Source organism: Phyllostomus discolor, chromosome 8, assembly GCF_004126475.2.
Source record: "Phyllostomus discolor isolate MPI-MPIP mPhyDis1 chromosome 8, mPhyDis1.pri.v3, whole genome shotgun sequence".
In the NCBI taxonomy this organism is placed as follows: domain Eukaryota; kingdom Metazoa; phylum Chordata; class Mammalia; order Chiroptera; family Phyllostomidae; genus Phyllostomus; species Phyllostomus discolor.
In genome coordinates, this window is record NC_040910.2 from 28,777,662 (window position 1) to 28,795,249 (window position 17,588).

Genomic DNA, 17,588 nt, shown 5'->3' on the forward strand with positions numbered 1-17,588 from the left:
AAAAAGCATGCACATATGTAATGGGCTATATATTTCTCATTATTTACCATGATATATTGTGAATGGCTCCATTGTTTAACCTGGGACAATCTGAAAGCATCACTACTTTCAGAAAACAGTAAACTCTCACCAAATATATATCATTAAACACCAGATACTACATTCTTACATTAAACTGATGTGGATAAAAATTATATAGTTTAATTGATAAGAGCAGTCTAACTGGAGTTAATTCTTAATTCAGCCTCTATCATTTAATACAATCATTTTTTTTTTCATTTCAGTGGACTCTTTTCTTTATTCCTTTATGTCTTCAGCGAAGACACGATTTATTTTCATTGTCTGTATGTTGCATTCTAAAGTGATTTACACATCCCAAACTTGTTGCACACAGTGAGATCTGAACCAACTGCCTCCATCAAGTTTCTTGGCTCCTCCAGGCAGTTGGTTTTTTTTCCGTGAGTACCTGCCACGTGTCCGGTATGAAATGACGCACTCTGGGATCCGGATCACTTCTTTCTTCTCGAAATAAGTAGGGGCCCATGTATGTTAACTGAAACCGAGCCGCCCCCATGTGAACAGAATATTTAGAAACATCCTTCTTGGTACCTGATTCCTGAACCTAAAATAAGTATGACAGATTAGATTTTTATACTTAAAATGTTAAATCTGGGTAAAAAATTACTATCAATCATGTTGTAGTTTGCTTCAACAAGATTACTATTTCATGTTTCACATTGTTTAGAGTTAACAATGAAGATATAGATACTACATCTTTACTATAATTTCTAAATACTGTTTTATGTACAATACTATGTTCCACCTCATAAAATTAAAATACAATATGAAATTCATCTTTTAACTATAATTCAGTATAATCTTTGATAGTTGTTAAATATGAATAAGCCCTCCCCCCAACACACACACTCAATTGTGTTTCAATTAAGGGACTCTTGCCAATCTTAAAACGGCACCTGTAGTAGATAAAATACTTTTATAAGAAGCTATCTAATGAGTATACACCATTGTTCAAATTATTTTACCCAAAGAACTCCACCTGAGGACATAGTAAGTGTGCCAAGTTGTCAAATCCAATATATTTTAGATATTTGGCTATTTTTTGTCGATGTGTATTTTGTAATAGTTCAGAATGTTTTTCATGAATTATGTGAATCCTTTTCATCAAGTTAATTATTATGTTTATATCTCCGGATACTGCTTCTATTTAAAAAAAACATTGGCATGAATAACTTAAGTTACACACGGTATCGATAATAATATCCCCAAACATTATTTAATTTTATTGCAGTATAAGGAAAGCAAGCATATTCATAGGAATCACTCATAAAAATTGAGGAATTCATAGTGACTAGTCAACTGCACAGCAGTTAAGAGTGTGGCTTCAAGTTAGAGTAGTATTGCCAGCATTAGCAAACAAAAATACAAAAGATCCTGTTTGGGATATATATTTCATGATATATATTTTTTAAAAATGTTATTTATCTGAAATTCAAATTTAAGTTACCTGTACTTGTCATAGGAACTTGAAAGTTACATCTCTAAGCTTTGTCTTCTTTAGATAGATAATGAGATACTAATAATAGGTCTTACCTCATGTGGTTATTATTGAGATTAAGCAAATTAATTCACACATGATGATACAATAATGGCAACCGTTATTATTAATCGTAAGGATTAATACAGAGAGTGGAATGAATTGACATTTTTAAGAGAAGGCTATTCCATATTTTATTTTTTAATATTTACTTTCCTATGACCACAATTAAAAGATAAATACCTTTCATCTTCCCTCTAATGAAAAATATGAATTTTTGTGGCCCTCATCTAAACACTGTTGTGCCCTAATTTAACTAATTATTTAAACTGTGCATACACATTGGAGTAAGAATGTTGTATTAAAGTTCTTGCTCTGTCACTGATATTTGGGCACATAACTTGTTCTACTGGAACCTCCGTTTCTTAGGTGCAATGCCAGTGTAATGAAACCTGCCTCAGAGAATTGTGAGAATTTATATATGGATACATAGTAGGTCCTTGGATAACATCATCTTGTTCAATGTTGTTTCATTACAGCGTTAGTGAGATGCTTGCAAACTTAAATCTTGTTACTATCAATAAGTCGGTGGTAAAATTAGTTTCACTATACGTTGTTTTGCTTAAAGTCACAGAACCTGTAGATGACTTTACATGAGAATGTACTGGGTGCAGCTTTGGTGGTGGTTACCACACGATGCACCTCTAGAGTGGGTCCTATGCTCTTCTCTTCAGAAGCCACGTGGACACCTAATAAGGCAGTCAGCTAATGACTGACCTTGAAGAAGTGTTTACTAAATTGAAGTTCAAATTAAATCTACTCACCAATACCTATCAGATGCACAAATGGCCATAATGTTATTAGTGGATCAAACAAAAAGAGATGTTCCTACTCTTTGGGCATCAAAGAATTCCCGAGGTCATATAAGCCAGAAAAATCAGCATATGTGGCCAATGTCAATTATTTTGCTCTGTTCTTACTTACCTTTAATTAATATTTCAAGCAATTTCTAAAATTAATGGTTTACACACCTGGTTTTGAACAGTGTTCCACCCATAATTTGAAACAGGCATCCAATCCTACCATTTCTGCAGCAAATTTTACAGACTTAACAGGGCATGTTTGGATAAAATCTTCTAGTCTTTTTATTCCAGAGTTAGGATTTTCTTTAATTTCCTTTTCAATATATTCAGACAAGTTATTCCATCTTTCTTCCTCTTTTTTCTCTAGTTTAGCTAGCTGTCTCTTTTGATTTTCTTCAATAATTTTTTCTGCATTCGTCTTCTAAAAAAAACAAAGAAATAGGAAGAGCCAACAATAAAACAAATATTTTCGTGATAATCCATTTGATTTTTTTCAATACATGGCTTTAATTGCATCTTTAAAATACCAAAAATAAGTTTGGGAAATCATTTGACACCTTGCTATTCCTGTAGCTGGACAACTTAAATCTTATTCATCAGCTGGTTGTTGAACTGTTCCCTTTCTAGAAACATCAATACCATTCAAGATTGTTCTGATATCCTTGTTTTTTAACTGTTGTGGCTTGCTGAATCAAAGCAACTGAATTTGATGCAAGCTCAATGTCACTTCCTCTAAGAACTCATTCATCTTTCTAGGCTTGAGATATTGCACAAACAACACCTGACCTCATCTGAACTCTGTGAATGTATTTTTCATCCTCAAAATTTCAGATTTCAGCAAGAGAACCATCCTCCTAAATACCAACGTTGATGGGGAAGTGAACACACACAGACTTCATCTTTTAATGAAAGCCCAGGGTAACATCCTTGATCATCTTCTGTATATGACTGCCGGTAGTGCAAACAGTAGCCATTTCCTTTCTATTTCCCACTACATGGTCAATCTGAGTCTCTTCTTTTCTTTCCAAGGCGACTGAGTTCTAGGTTGATGTGACTGATATCCTGTGCATGCTGCCTCTGGGGCCTTTCACAATAACTGTGTGTCCCTTTAGAGTGATGTCGACACTTTCTAGAATGTCAATAGTCTAATTGCAGAGAATGGTCTTTATCCTCTCAACAGATGCAGCAAGAAGAGAATGTATTTCACATTTGGTATTTTTTTGAAAGTAATATTGAATATCTCAGGTCATTAGTTTACATTTAGCACATTGAAGTAGCACATCACAGAGGATGTTAGGCGTCCTGAATAATTAAATGCAAACACCTATATTCATATAAAAATGACAATTCAACTTTCCCTTCTTTCTATCCTCAGCTATTATAGTATTAAACCATTACGTGAAAAACCAGTCTTCTGGCATTCCAAGTCTGTGAGGTGGGGTCTAAGAAAAACCATTTCAAACTAATATCCAGTTGGAATATTTATGTTTTATAAAACTAGGCAAAATGTGGTACTTCAGTATAATCGCAAAATTGGCCAAGAGAGTAGCAAGCTATGCTTTAGAGAAAAACACATGTAATGTTTGCCCAGTGATTCCCAGAAGAAAAATGTTTATAGGTTGAAAAACCTGGAAGGATAGTCACCAGACAGTCAACAAAAGTAACTTGGGGGGTGGGACAAAATTTTAGTGATTTTTAAAATTCTTTTCTAGATAATCTAAGTTTACTAAATATGTTTGACCCTTTATACTCTTTTTCAAACAAGCTGTTTAAAATTTGGAAAGCAATGTGCTACAGTGGAAACATTTAATAACACAGGAAAATGTCTATTATATATTGATAGGTAGGGAAATAGCTTGAAAGTAGATAGAGGGATTTTGGGGGTGGGGGGGAAACACATCATGAATAAATATGACTGAAAGGATGTATGTCAATATGTTAACACTGTTTATCTGTGGGAAGTGAGAACAGACTTCCATTCTCTTCCCTCTTTTCTTACCTGTTTTTGTATATTTCAAAAGAAAGAATTAAACTAATAACAGCATGCCACACTATGGATTATACAGTCACAAAAATGTGTTTTGAAAGATTTTTCAATAACATGAAGGGAAAATGACTACCAAAATGCTAAAATTGTATTAGGATTTTGTTTTCTTCATTTCACTTTTTTTTTTCGTTTTACAAGTATTTTAAAAGTATATTTGTTAACTCATGGTTAGTATTTAGAGTATACTTGATTTGACAGGTTTTGTTTTTTTTTTTTAGGAAAATGTGGGTTTTGTTCTTCTCTGACAACACATGAGACTACCAATGCACACAACACTGGATATTGTTAAGGAAGGTCTCTCACGGAATGCGTGGAGTCTTGGGACCCGCACTTGACTGAGCCCCGATAGATCAAGACTGTACCTGGTGGTTTTTTTTCTTTTGCACTGAAGAGTTTTCTGGAGGTGGAAGATCTCTTCCTCTTACAACACTTACTGATCTGTTACTCCCTATCATAGATTTTCCAAAGAGGTGATAAAAACACTGTAATTTCTGTATTTCCCTTCGTTCTTTGGCATCTTTGGAATTAGCTGTAGGAAATAAATACATTATTAAAATAGACTGACAATGCTATTTGTGAACATGAATTTCATTTAGAAAGCATTTACGAAAAAGCCTTTAACAAATCCCCTAAAACTTGCACTAATGTAATAATTACAGACACGTTAGAGATTGAGATATAGAAATTGAAATTATTTGAGCCATATGTAAATAACATAGAATTTAAATCAGTGTCTGTCATTTGCATTTTCACTTTGTTACAATCTATAAACCTCATGGGTACATCTTAAAAAATAAATCAATGGTGACCTTATGCTTTACTTCTCTTCCAGGACATCAAAACTAAAAGAAACCTCAGCCCTTTGGCATTTTTGATGGCACTGAGCATAGGGTCAAGAACAAAGGACGTGAATACTCCACAGGAGCTTCCAATTTAGAAACAGAATCTCTGAAAACTAGCCCCAAATTAGGTCAGAAATATTTGACTAAAACAAATATCAAATTCCAGGGAATGTCATAGAATGGACTCTGGAACAAGGAAGTACCAATGTGCAGACTCCTCTTCGTCTGCAGCAGAACTGGACACAACTAACAGGGATGTACCACACTGCTGCCAGAGTCAATGTAAACATGAGCACGTTGCTCATGTGGTCTGAACATTCCAGCGGTTTCCTGCTGCTCTCCTATCATTCAAAATCCCCACTAAACCCCGCATGATTCAGACTCATCTCACATCGCTCTGCACTACAGGCTCTCTGGCAACTTTCCTATTGGTCCTCACCACTAACACACACACCCAGGTAACTATCTTTCACTTTCAGTTTGGCTGGAAAATTTCCCAAACCCTTGAGCTGACTCGCTTCATATCGTTTGCCCCAGACTGTAGTATTCGCCATAATTTTAAGTAAGTATCTCTGTAATGGTTTGTTTAACACCCGCTTTCCCTGCTAGACTGTGGGCACTACAAGAGCAGGAACATATCTTTCATGTTCCCAGCTGGGTACCTGGAGCCCAGCCCAAAGCTGGGCTCATAGTAATTCTCAGTTCATAAGATAGATGCTGCATGAGTATGTCAGAGACCTGCAATGCCAATATGGCTACCACTTCCCAATATATAAGGAATCCTAATTGTGTGCTACCCATTTTTAATTTTCTGATACTGATGAGCATGTACCAGTTTTAAATTAAGAAGATAACAAGATTAGAAAACTATTGGCCCATAATAACTCACTGCCAAAATAATTACTAAGTTATTTGAATATTGATGACATTTCATTTAATTAACAATTACTAAACAGGATTTTAAACCAAGTAGTTAGTAGAATTAGTAATTTGGGCAAATAATGAAAAAATAATGTGATTACTGAAGGTATTGGATCTTATAACACAACAGGAATTTTTCATCGAGAGGAACAAAGAACCAAAGGATCATTTAAAATAACATAAAAAGTAATTTGTTGTAGCAACCCAAGAAAAAAAAGTTTTAAGAGATCCTGTCTCAACAAAATAACTTTCCCACTCCCCAACAGATGGATAGAAATCTCATTTTTCATACTATAAAAACTAGCTTCTTCCTGGTTCTGATGTGAAAGGTATTGGAAATTTGTATGGTGGACTGAGAGACAGGAGGAGAAGACTGTACATTAGATTTCATTAATCTCAGAGGAGTCATTTTTTCTTATATATAAGGATAAATTCTTCAATATGTAAGAATATTGAAAATGTTGATGATACAATACTTACCACCACTCCTGCACATCATCCTTTCAAAATCATCACTGAGCGGTCTAGAAGAATGCCAGTGTATGAGTTCATCAAATTCTTTCTTCTTAGAAAGAGATGTAATAGCTGGGTCATCACTGGCAAAAAAATCAAAGAGCATATATTATAAAACACATATATTTTTTTTAGTTTTTACCATAAGCCATGAATTTATTTCATGGGTCTCTCCCCTTACTTTTATAATCATAAGTGAACAAAAGTATGGTTTTAATGAAGAAATAATCAAGAAGTGGGCAAAAGTATCCATAGAAATGTTATCTCTATAGCAATAAAAAGTGCATATTAAGAATTTATTTTATGTGAAATTGAATTATGCACCAAATAGTAATGAAGTGCATGTAGCATTACCTACAAGAGATGGTATTTCTAAAGTTGAGAGACATTTCTGCATTATTTTAGTTTGCTTGGGTATATGTGTGTACTTGTAAAATATGTCAAGCATAGAGGGAAAAAATAGAGAATAAGTGACACCCATGAACACACTATTCATTTATTCCAAGATATTCACTGAGTTCCTGCCATGTCCCAGGCACTCTTCTACATGTTACAAATATGATAATGAGCAAAACAGACTTTTTAAAAATGTCAAAAAATGTCTGTGGATTTTATATAGTCTAACAGAGGTTTACAGGCAACAAAGGAATATAAAGGCAAAATACTGTCATGTGTCACTTAATGATGAGATATGTTCTGAGAAATGCCTTGTTAGGCAGTTTCCTCATTGTGTGAATATCACAGAATTCACTTACACAAGCCTAGGTGGTATAGCCTACTGCATCCCTAGGCTATATGTTATAACCTACTGCTGCAAAGCATGTCACTGTGCTGAATTATAACACAATGGTTAAGTATTTGTGATTCTAAACATAGAAAAGGTACAGTAAAAGTATGGTATAAACGATAACGTGTGCGCACACACCCACACTTTCAAGGACATGGAGAGGACTGTGGAGGGCGGTGCCTTCAGAGGGAGGATGTCAGGAAGAGGGAGAAAGAGTAAGGGGGAGTAGAGATCGAAAGCAACCCAAAGATATAAAGTTCAAGAAGAGAAATAATAAAAAGGAGAAGGGATAGGACAGAGAGGGAGAGCAGAAAAGGACTAGGAGAAAAGAGATAACCAGAAAAGGAAAGGAAATGAGTTTGTGCACATGAGTGTGTGTGCATGTGCATGCGTGTGGGTATGCAGGGGCTTGCAGGGTCCTGGGTATGCAGGGTATGCTGGGTCCTGGGAGGGACAGGCTCCTGCTCTCCCTCCTGCTCTACAGCTCACTCCCTTGCCAACTCAGGGCCACCATCTTGGGCAGGTACAGGACAGCATGCTGAGCCTCCTTGTCTGTTTAAACCACCCAGATCCTGCAGTAAATTCAACATTGTAGCTGGGTCCAGCCTTTACTTTCAACATCACAAAGGAACTTTTTTTATAAACCATTATCATCTTATAGGAACACTGCTGTATATGCAGTCATTGTTGACTGAAATCAACAGCACATGACTTGTGTATCCAATACTATGCCAGATGGGGACAAGCATGAAGGAGGAAAATAAGGCAGGGAGACAGGATAGTGAGTTCTTGGAGGAAGAGATGGTGTGATTTTTAGGAGGAATGGTCAGGAAAAAGCCTTGTTGAGAAGGTGTTTGAGCAATGGACTGAAGGTTGTCTGAGTCAGACCATTTCAAGCAAATAGAACAGCAAGTAGAAAGGCTGTGAGGTGGGACTACTGTGTTCAGGAAACACAATAGCCAAGACATGGAAACAATCCAAGTATCCAATGACAGGCCAATGGATAAAAAATGAGACAGAGAGAAAGAAAGAAATTGATAGATGGATTTATAGATAAACATTTACAATGGAATAGTCTTCAGCCATTAGAAAGAAGGAAATTCTCCCATTTGAGACAACATGGATGGACCTAGAGAACACTTGTATGCTAAGGGAAATAAATTGAGAAAGACAAATATCATATGATCTCACTTTTATGTGGCATTTTGTGAAAAGCCAAGCTCTCAGAAACAGAGAGTAGAATGGTGGCTGCCAGAGACTGGGGATGGGCAACATAGGAAGACATTGGTCAAAGGATACAAACTTCTAATTGTAAGAGGAATCAGTTCTGGAGATGGAAGCATTGTTTCCATTGCTATACATCTTTAGCATCACTTAGTCTTGTAAATTTTACCAAAATGGTGTTGAATAACAGCTAATTTTAGTTTTAATCTTTATTTCCTTGACTGACAATGAAGTTAAATACCTTTTCAAAGTTGTATTGGCTATTACCATACTTGCTTGCCTATGAATTAACTGTTCCTATTCTTTCCCTCCTTTTCTTTTGTCTCATTCATAATTTTCTAATGAACTGTAGGAATTCTTTACACTAAATTATTTATATTAATCCTATGCTGGTTACATATATTCTAAACATCTCCAACATTTTTTGTATTGCTGTATTTAATTTTAATATTGTCAATACCATTTTTAAATGACACATTTTATATAGTATTTAAATGCTCTGATACCTCTATCTTGAGTCATAAAGATATTTTCTTATATTTTTTCCACAGGTATGACTGTTGACCTTCACATTTAGATTTCTATTCACTTGGAATTTATTTTGTTGCATTGTGTCTTGTATAGATAGAATTTCATTTTTTAAAAACTATATACATATTTCAAAAATATATAACATTTACAAAATAATTTTTTATTTTCACAATGTTCAGTTTTGTCTTTCATATATGCTATTGTAGAAACACTTTTACTTCCACGTGCTCCAGTCTCCTTATGAGACCACCAGTGTCCACACTCCCCAACCATACTTCTGGTCTCATCACCATTAACTGCCTAAAAGATATATCCCTAGCATGATGGTCAACGTTTGAACTACCTAAACCACCTTCAGAACCACAGTTCTATCAAAGCACGTATCTCTGTTTATCTCATTTTTCATTTAAAGTCTACGATTACAAGGTCACCATTCATCCTTACCAGACTATAATTTTCCTATTAATCTACTTCCACAACGCAACTAAATCATTTCACTACATCTTCTAAAATTTAGAGACCGTCATTTGTAATGCTGTCTGTCTGTAAAATCTTCTTTGAATATTCCCTTCACCCAGCTTTCTCTAAGATCTGACTCTTCCCTGAGGACTTTTCTACTTTTTTTTTTAATTGCTTGCTCTTTGTTTTTCCCATCCCTCCCTTACTATTGGGTCTAAAGACAAGGGAATACCCTCCTCACTCCTCTTCGCTACTTCAGGACATCTGTTCCCCTTTCTATTCCATTGAAATATGGGACTATGGTATGAGATTCTAGAATTAGCAATTAGAAATGTAGGACACAGAGATAAATTGAATTTTGTGTAGACAATGAATACATTCTAGTACAAGTATATTTTATGCAGCCTCACCCAGGTCAGCATTGACAACCCTTCTTTGTTAAGAGAGTTATCCTCCTCTTACTCCCTTTCTTTCACTGAAGGTATAAACCTAGCAAACTGTCTTTCTCCCCCACCCGTTTTCTTCTCCCATCATCTTGATGATTTCAAGTTTCACAATGATGATTCATTCATATTTATCCTTTAATTTCTATGTTTTGGCTGCCACCACCACCACCACCACACCTCAGCCACCCATTAATTATACCCTTAACTTGTCACACCTATTACAGAGAAAAAGGTAAAGGAGATGTCTCTATATGAGAGAAATGAAAAAAGGTTATTTAAGGAAGATTTGTGAGGTTTAAAAATTACAACAATTATATATAAAGCAAAATTCATTAAAATTATCTTCCAATGCAAAATTTTAATCATATGTTTACAATAAATACAATAAATCTAGTTCACTATATCCAGTGATATCACAAATAGGTAGTTTTTTTGCTTTAAATACCTGCTTAGACCCCAACTGTAGGCAACTGCCTCGGTTGCCTTGTACCTAGGCAAGTGTTCCACTGCAGGGAGAACAGCAGCCAGCAGCTGGTTGGCATTCTGGGCCTGGTTCATGCCCACTCTGTTGTTAACTATACCAGAATGCCAGCATAGTTGCTTATTAAATAAATAAATAAATAAATAAATAAATAAACAAACAAATACCTGCTTAGAAAAGGTAGTTCTGACAAAATATCTCCAGCATAATCTTCTACAATTTCTGCTTTCAGAGGAATGAGTCCTAATTTATGAATTTCTTGATTTGATCCTGGTAATATTTAGAAATATAATTAATATTTGAACATAAAACTCATAATAATTTACCATTGTCATGCAAATGTTCCCGGAATAGCAAAGTTAAACATTTTCATGATTTATTTCAAAATAAATAATACAAAAACAAACAAAATAAGTAATACTTCAGTGGAATTGTTGCAAATCAGGATGTTTACATCAACTTTATATTACACCTATTAAGTCCCAAATGTAAATGTATATTGAGTGAATTGATGTAGAGTTTCATTTCAAATAAAGTTGAAGGCTTTTGAGGAATAGTGAAGAAATCACTATGCAATCTGGAAAGGATAAGTACTTATTCTGAAACACAGTAAGAACTGCCTATTTTTCCAGAGACCAAAAGAAATAGGGTTTTATAAAATTTTTTAATTTAATAATCAATATTAATAAGATGAAATAATAATAAAATAATTTGTTTCAGTCATTAGTTGAAACTTAAAAGAAACTTCTTATTTCCATTCAGTCCAAATAAGAATGTGCCACATACATAGGCTGGTCTAATTTGCCCATTGCGATCCCCACAGGTCTACTTAAATACAAGCTGGTTTCTTCATACGATCCTTAGCAAAACTTATTGTAGAAAATACAATAAAGATATTATTAAGATGTCCTCTATGTCTGGCTGTGCAGACGGATTTGGATTCTAATCTTCTACCATAAATTTGTTATGTGATCTAAGGCCTTCCCAAGAGCTTATCTGTAATACATGATGAATTATACCATGAATAGGACTGTTTTGAATGGCAATACACAGTACCTAACAGAATGGGTATTTAATAAAAGTTAGCTCCCTTTCTCATGTCCTTACAATAAATAAATAAGCCAAGAAATAAACAAGTAAAGCAGTGGGAAGACAAAAAAAAAAGGTGTGTAGTTATGGAAAATAATCAGCAGGACTAACCCCATAAAAAGATAAAACTTTAAAGGCTCGGATTCATTTTCTAAACATGGATTGGACTACTAATCTTTTTTGTACCGAATGAAATCAACTTTTAAAACTTGTCAGCACCTCTAGGTGATGTTTCTTTGTGTGTAAGAAATGGCCTGGATGTTGTCCTCACGGGCATGGGTCCTCCAAAATCACCATCCCCTGACGCTGTCAAAACCGTGTTCCACAGCTTCTGATAGCTCTCTTTCAACGTTTCACCCAGTTCCAGGGTTAGTCCTAACCAGAAGAAAATATAGATCCAAGTTAATAACTAAAATCTGAGTGATAGTGACCATGGTTTTATATTTTATGAGTATATGAGTTATTTTACATGTTTGTCTGAATTTCATATCGGATGCTTAAAACAAAACAGAATAGGCTCTGGCATATTTTTCGTGATGTTAACTATTGTTATTTTAAAAAACTAAAAGTATCATTGAACTGTTACTGGCATTGTTGTATTTTTCTGTCACTCTTAACAAAGCCAGGTAGGTCAAAGAGAAGTCAGCCAGCCCATAGCTCCACAATGACAGGTGAAGGCGTCAGGAGTCATCTCGGGCGTTCTGAAGGCCGTGCTGGAGGAAATGGGGCCAGGCTTCTGCACTGTGCAGTTTCTGTTCTTCACACAATACTGTCCCCTGACACTCCTTTTCCATTTTCACAGAATCAAACCTCATCCAAAACAGTCAGCAGCAAAGCTATAGTGCTGTTTTATAGCATATGCAAATTATCTAATATAAGAAAGATATACAACAAATGGTAACATTTATCATAGAGTTCTAGGTATAGCTCACATATCCCTCCATTTAAACTCTGCCTTCCCAATAGTTGATATTGTCTTACAGTATTGAAAAAAATTTTCTTATAAGGTCCTCAACGGAAACATTTACCTCTTATGAAAATGCAGGTTTTCCACAGAAAATATCTGCAAAGAAAGCTTCCTATCACATTGTACTTATATAATAAATAGCTCATTGCCAGTACTTGCCAGATACAACTCTCACCCACTCACCAAAAGTAAATTAAAAACTTAACCACACAGTTATTGAAAACATACCTCTACTATATTCAATTTCATAATAATAAGCAATATTTCTGCACAAACTATTATCAGTTAAGTCAGGTAGGCCACCGTAATTCACATTCCAATTATTTCTAGACTTTAGTTGTTTTAGGGTGAAAAATTCACAATACTTTAACTGGAAAAAAAGAGAGAGAGATGCATATTTTAATAAACCCAAATCTTCCCAGAATGGTTATATCTTCCTTAAACTTTCCTCAACATGATGTATGCCTTCAACTGAGAAAAAGGAACTAGAGTACATAGGAAAAGACAACGCCACTCTCCTGGCATTGACAGAATACGTGACTATGTAAAAGACTTACTTTCCTTATGCTTCATTTTTTAGAACTGTAACATAACATGGCTAATCTATACCTGCCAATAGTCCTTGTGCTCTAAAATGAAATGATTCTTTTGAATGTATTGCAATTATGAGCAAAATAAATGTTCCTTGACTCAAAATAATAAAGTCAGAGAAAAGTACTAGGTATTTCATTGCTATCACTATAGTTTCAAGGAGAAGTTGCTTATGGCATCATTTCATGAGTTAGGGCCCAAATAAACCACAATCACATATCAGATGGGATTTCTTAAATACACAATAAAAATGTCACCTGCATACATAACATCATTGTGCTGACAATGACTAGGTAATACAATCAACAGTGCAGTGTTACAACCATACAACTATGCCTTAATTTATCATATTATATGGGTTTCTCAATATCTCACTAAGGGACTATTCTAGCTTTCTGTAACTTAGCATCCCCTTATCTCTCACTGTGCTAACGCTAATGGGAATAATTGTACTCTTTATAGGCTTAAGTGTAATAAAATGTAATGTTCTTTTTGGTTCAAGTTTGTTCCAAAACACAACTTTTTTTCTTGAGCTAAAGTCTGAATCCAAAATAAGATTGCAATACACTACACAGGTGATTTTCAACTGGTGCACTGCAGGAATTTTTAAAACACGCAATACCTGCCCATTAGATCAGGAGCACTGACCACTTTTCCCTTAGATGTAGAATTAAAAAAAATGACAATGGCCAACACAAAAACAGCTATCTGGTGTGAAAGAATCAAAAGTAGACCTCTTTTTTGTCAGATTGGCCAAAAAAATATATTTTTTGGTGCACTGCACAATTTTAGTAGTTTATGTGTGCCATGAGATGAAAAAGGTTGAAAATCGCTGCACTAAACAAAAATATCACACTAGAAAGCACTCTGCTGAACTATGGGAACAAAGGTTTTTGAAGTTTCACAAAAACTGACAAATGAGTTTTAATTCATTTTCTGTTTTAGTTAATAATAAGATGAAATATGCAATTGATATAAAATTTTTATTAATTATTTTTGTATATATATATAGTAAGGATTGTTGTTTCTTCAAAGAAATTGTATAACTATCTGAATTTCTTCAGATTATGCATCATTTTATATGTAGTTGAAGGACTTTTTATCATCTAGTACTTTTATATATGACTGGACTATTTTTCCTAAAAAACATGCATTGTTTGCTGGTAGCAATTTTCAAGGTGCATGCAGAAATAAAAGTAATATTAGAAAAAGCAAAGTCTTCTGCCTTCTAACTTTTGCCTTATTGAATTTACAAAATTTGTGCACTTCTGCGCGGTCCACTTACCATTCTTAGAAACGGTAAAAGAGTTCTGTCCCAAGCAGAAGCAATGATTCTACTCTTAGCTCTTTGAAACAGGGGTAAATGTTGAAGGCAAGTCACACTAAGACAGTGCATTCTGCAAAGATCTACCACTTCATTTAGTGTTGGTGTTTTCTTCAAGTCCTAGAAAAACATGAATTTAAAAATATCAATCTACACACAGGCAACATAAAAATTCAGATATGCAAGAACAGTATTTTAAAACATCCTACTCAGAATTTCTCCATGATAGATGCATTCTTATTTAATTATTTTGTTTTAAGAAACTTTTTAATAAGCATGACTTATTTCTCTAAATAGCACAACTAATTGTTTTTGCTTAGTAGTGAAGACTTCAAAATAAATAGAGCCCTAGCATTTATTATATCTAATACTTTCATTTTTTAAAATGGTGGCAGATGAACACCTGTTCAGAGGCATGGCTAGTATCTATTTATTTATAATTTCAAAGCAGAAATGCAAGGAGGGTAATGAAGTTTCTTACTGTCATGCTAGTTCCTATGTGGAAGACCAGGGCTTAGTGGGAGATGTGATCTGCACACTAAGGTAGCACAGTCTAGCAGGAAACAAACTTGGGTTTGCAAACTAGCTTTGCCACCAATTAGTCATCTGACTGTTACTCATCTATAAAGTAGAATAACAAGCATACCTACTTAGCAGAATGGCTGTAAAGATTAACAGTAATGTGTATAAGGTACCTGGCATTGGTGCATAATAAAGACTTAGTAAAAGTTAGCTGCTCTTATTAATAATAACATCACTATTATTGTTGGTATTCTTTGTTATTGTATGGTTCAATTACAGTTGACATTCAGTGTTATTTTATAATAGTTCCAGGTGTACAGCATAGTTCCTGGTCTTCTTAACAGAAAACATGAGTCTGGGCTACAGAGTGGACAGCTGTTATCCACATTCATCCCGATCACAGCCAGTGACACTACTCTCCATCTGCTGTAACAAAGGCTAAACTTCCTGTGGGATGGCACCACCTAGGCCTTGAAACTGGCCTATGAAAGTCTTAGCATCAGTGATGATCAGCTGAGAACATGAATGAAATAGATACTTGTCCTTTGGTCAGGGAAGAAAGAAGTGATGAACTCATTCCAGGAAAAGAAAATTATCCTAACTTGTTCTGTAAAGAGCCCTGCATACCTTCACAAGAACATGATCAATGTATCTATCAATGTTTACTCAACAAATGCGACAAACACGTATTTTCTGTTTGATGAGGAGATTACACCTATGGTTACCAGTCAAAAGCATGGCCACATCTTTAAAAGCAATATTGAATAATAAATTAATTTTGAAAGAATCCCACCTGCATGTTTTGCTTTTCTGTGCCAGTGCTTGGGTTCTCATGGTCTTGTGCACCATGTAACATTTTTGCATAGAGTTTTAGTGTCACAGCACATGAAACAGAGCACACAACACTTCTCACATCAGCTCCTTCAGGGCCCAGACTGTGAAGCAAGGACAAGGCTTGATGTATCTGCAGTGAAAAAAATGTTTTAAAGACCTACTGATTAGAAGGGACAAGATTCAAAGCTCAGTTGCTATTCAGCCCTGAAAAAAAAAGAAGTTTAATTTTTCCCATAAATGATACTAACACTGAAATTTAATTTGTCAAAAAATTAAAGCAGAGTATAAAAGATATGCCTAAGGAAGAACAGAACAGCTGGAAAAAATGTTTAATAAAAATGATCATGAGGCTGTATCTAACTAGGTTCTCAGAATCACTTTAATATTAATAACCATTCCTCCTTCTGATTTGTGCGCTCTCAGACGAGTCTGGATAAGCTGTACCATTTGTAAGTTCCTGAGTGATGAGCTTGTGAATTCTTCAATGTTGTCAGAGTTTTCAACCATACACTAAGAATAAACGTTTTAGATCTTCCCCCTGTTTTACTGTACATTTTGTACAAAGGGTTCTCTGTAGAAAATGTCTAAGGTTTTATAATCAATAAATTAAGCAAGACTCCCTCCTCCTCAGTGCTACGCATAATCAGTAAGAGTCTGTATAATCAGTAAGGGCGTGAGCTAGTAAAAATATGTCTTCTAGAAGCAACAAATCATTGAAAGTATATTTCTTAGATGCTGAACTTTAGTTTCCAGATAAAAGTGTTGTTACCTCTTTCTGCATTTCTCCCAAGTTTAGTCTCAAATGACCATATAGAAATATTTCTCTTTCCGGTGACTTTTGGTAGTGCTCTACTATGTAGGCATGTAAGGCATGTTGCAGTGATATCTCGTTCTAAAAAAACAAGACACTAAGTAAGTCTTCAGTTCAAATAAAAATACCTATTTGCAAACCTCTAGTTAAACTAAATACAAGGTAGAAAATAATGTTTATGATTATTTACTATAGACAAAACAAAAAAGCCAGCAATTCAAGTTAAGATAAACTTCCATTCCTTTTGTTTGTACTATTCATTGCTGAGGTTATTAGACTATAAGAAGAGAAATGAAGCATTTATTTCTAATAAAAACCAACCATGAAAAAGCACTGGCCTTAGTAGTAGTATAATTTTTCTATATTGCCCCATTCTGATCTGTTATTATTTTTTACAAAACAGAAAGAAAATTGCAAGCAATATTCTTAAGCTTAGTATTTATTCATAGCTATCTTTTTAATGGATACAACTATTCAAAAGAGTTGCAAAAAAGCCCTGGGTGGTGTGATGTGGCTCTTGTGGACTGAGTGCTGGCCTGGGAATCAAAAGGTTGCTGGTTCAATTCCCAGGCAGGGTATATGTCATGGTTGCAGGTCAGGTCCTTGGTTGGGGGTTGGATGAGAGGCAACCAATCGATGTCTCTCTCACAGATTCATGTTTCTCCCCCTCCCTTCCCTTAACTCTAAAAATAAATAAGTAAAATCTTAAAAAATAACAGTTGTAAAAATTTACTGACAAATAAGATGATAAAGTATTTTCTCTAACAGCTATCTTACTTTT

At 34.8% G+C, this 17,588-nt stretch overlaps 1 protein-coding gene across 1 annotated transcript in view; it reads right to left on the bottom strand.

Moving 5' to 3' along the window:
- LOC114502959 (probable ATP-dependent RNA helicase DDX60) overlaps window positions 1–17,588 on the bottom strand; it is a 72,521-nt gene that overhangs the window by 46,764 nt on the left and 8,169 nt on the right. The window contains exons 5-15 of the mRNA XM_036031983.1: window positions 16,766–16,888; window positions 15,956–16,126; window positions 14,602–14,760; window positions 12,954–13,095; window positions 11,978–12,133; window positions 10,837–10,939; window positions 6,709–6,824; window positions 4,828–4,994; window positions 2,587–2,836; window positions 1,058–1,221; window positions 467–622 (exon numbers count right to left, since the gene is read on the bottom strand). Of these exons, the coding sequence (XP_035887876.1) occupies window positions 467–622; window positions 1,058–1,221; window positions 2,587–2,836; window positions 4,828–4,994; window positions 6,709–6,824; window positions 10,837–10,939; window positions 11,978–12,133; window positions 12,954–13,095; window positions 14,602–14,760; window positions 15,956–16,126; window positions 16,766–16,888 (1,707 nt within the window). The remainder of the gene's footprint in view (window positions 1–466; window positions 623–1,057; window positions 1,222–2,586; window positions 2,837–4,827; window positions 4,995–6,708; window positions 6,825–10,836; window positions 10,940–11,977; window positions 12,134–12,953; window positions 13,096–14,601; window positions 14,761–15,955; window positions 16,127–16,765; window positions 16,889–17,588) is intronic.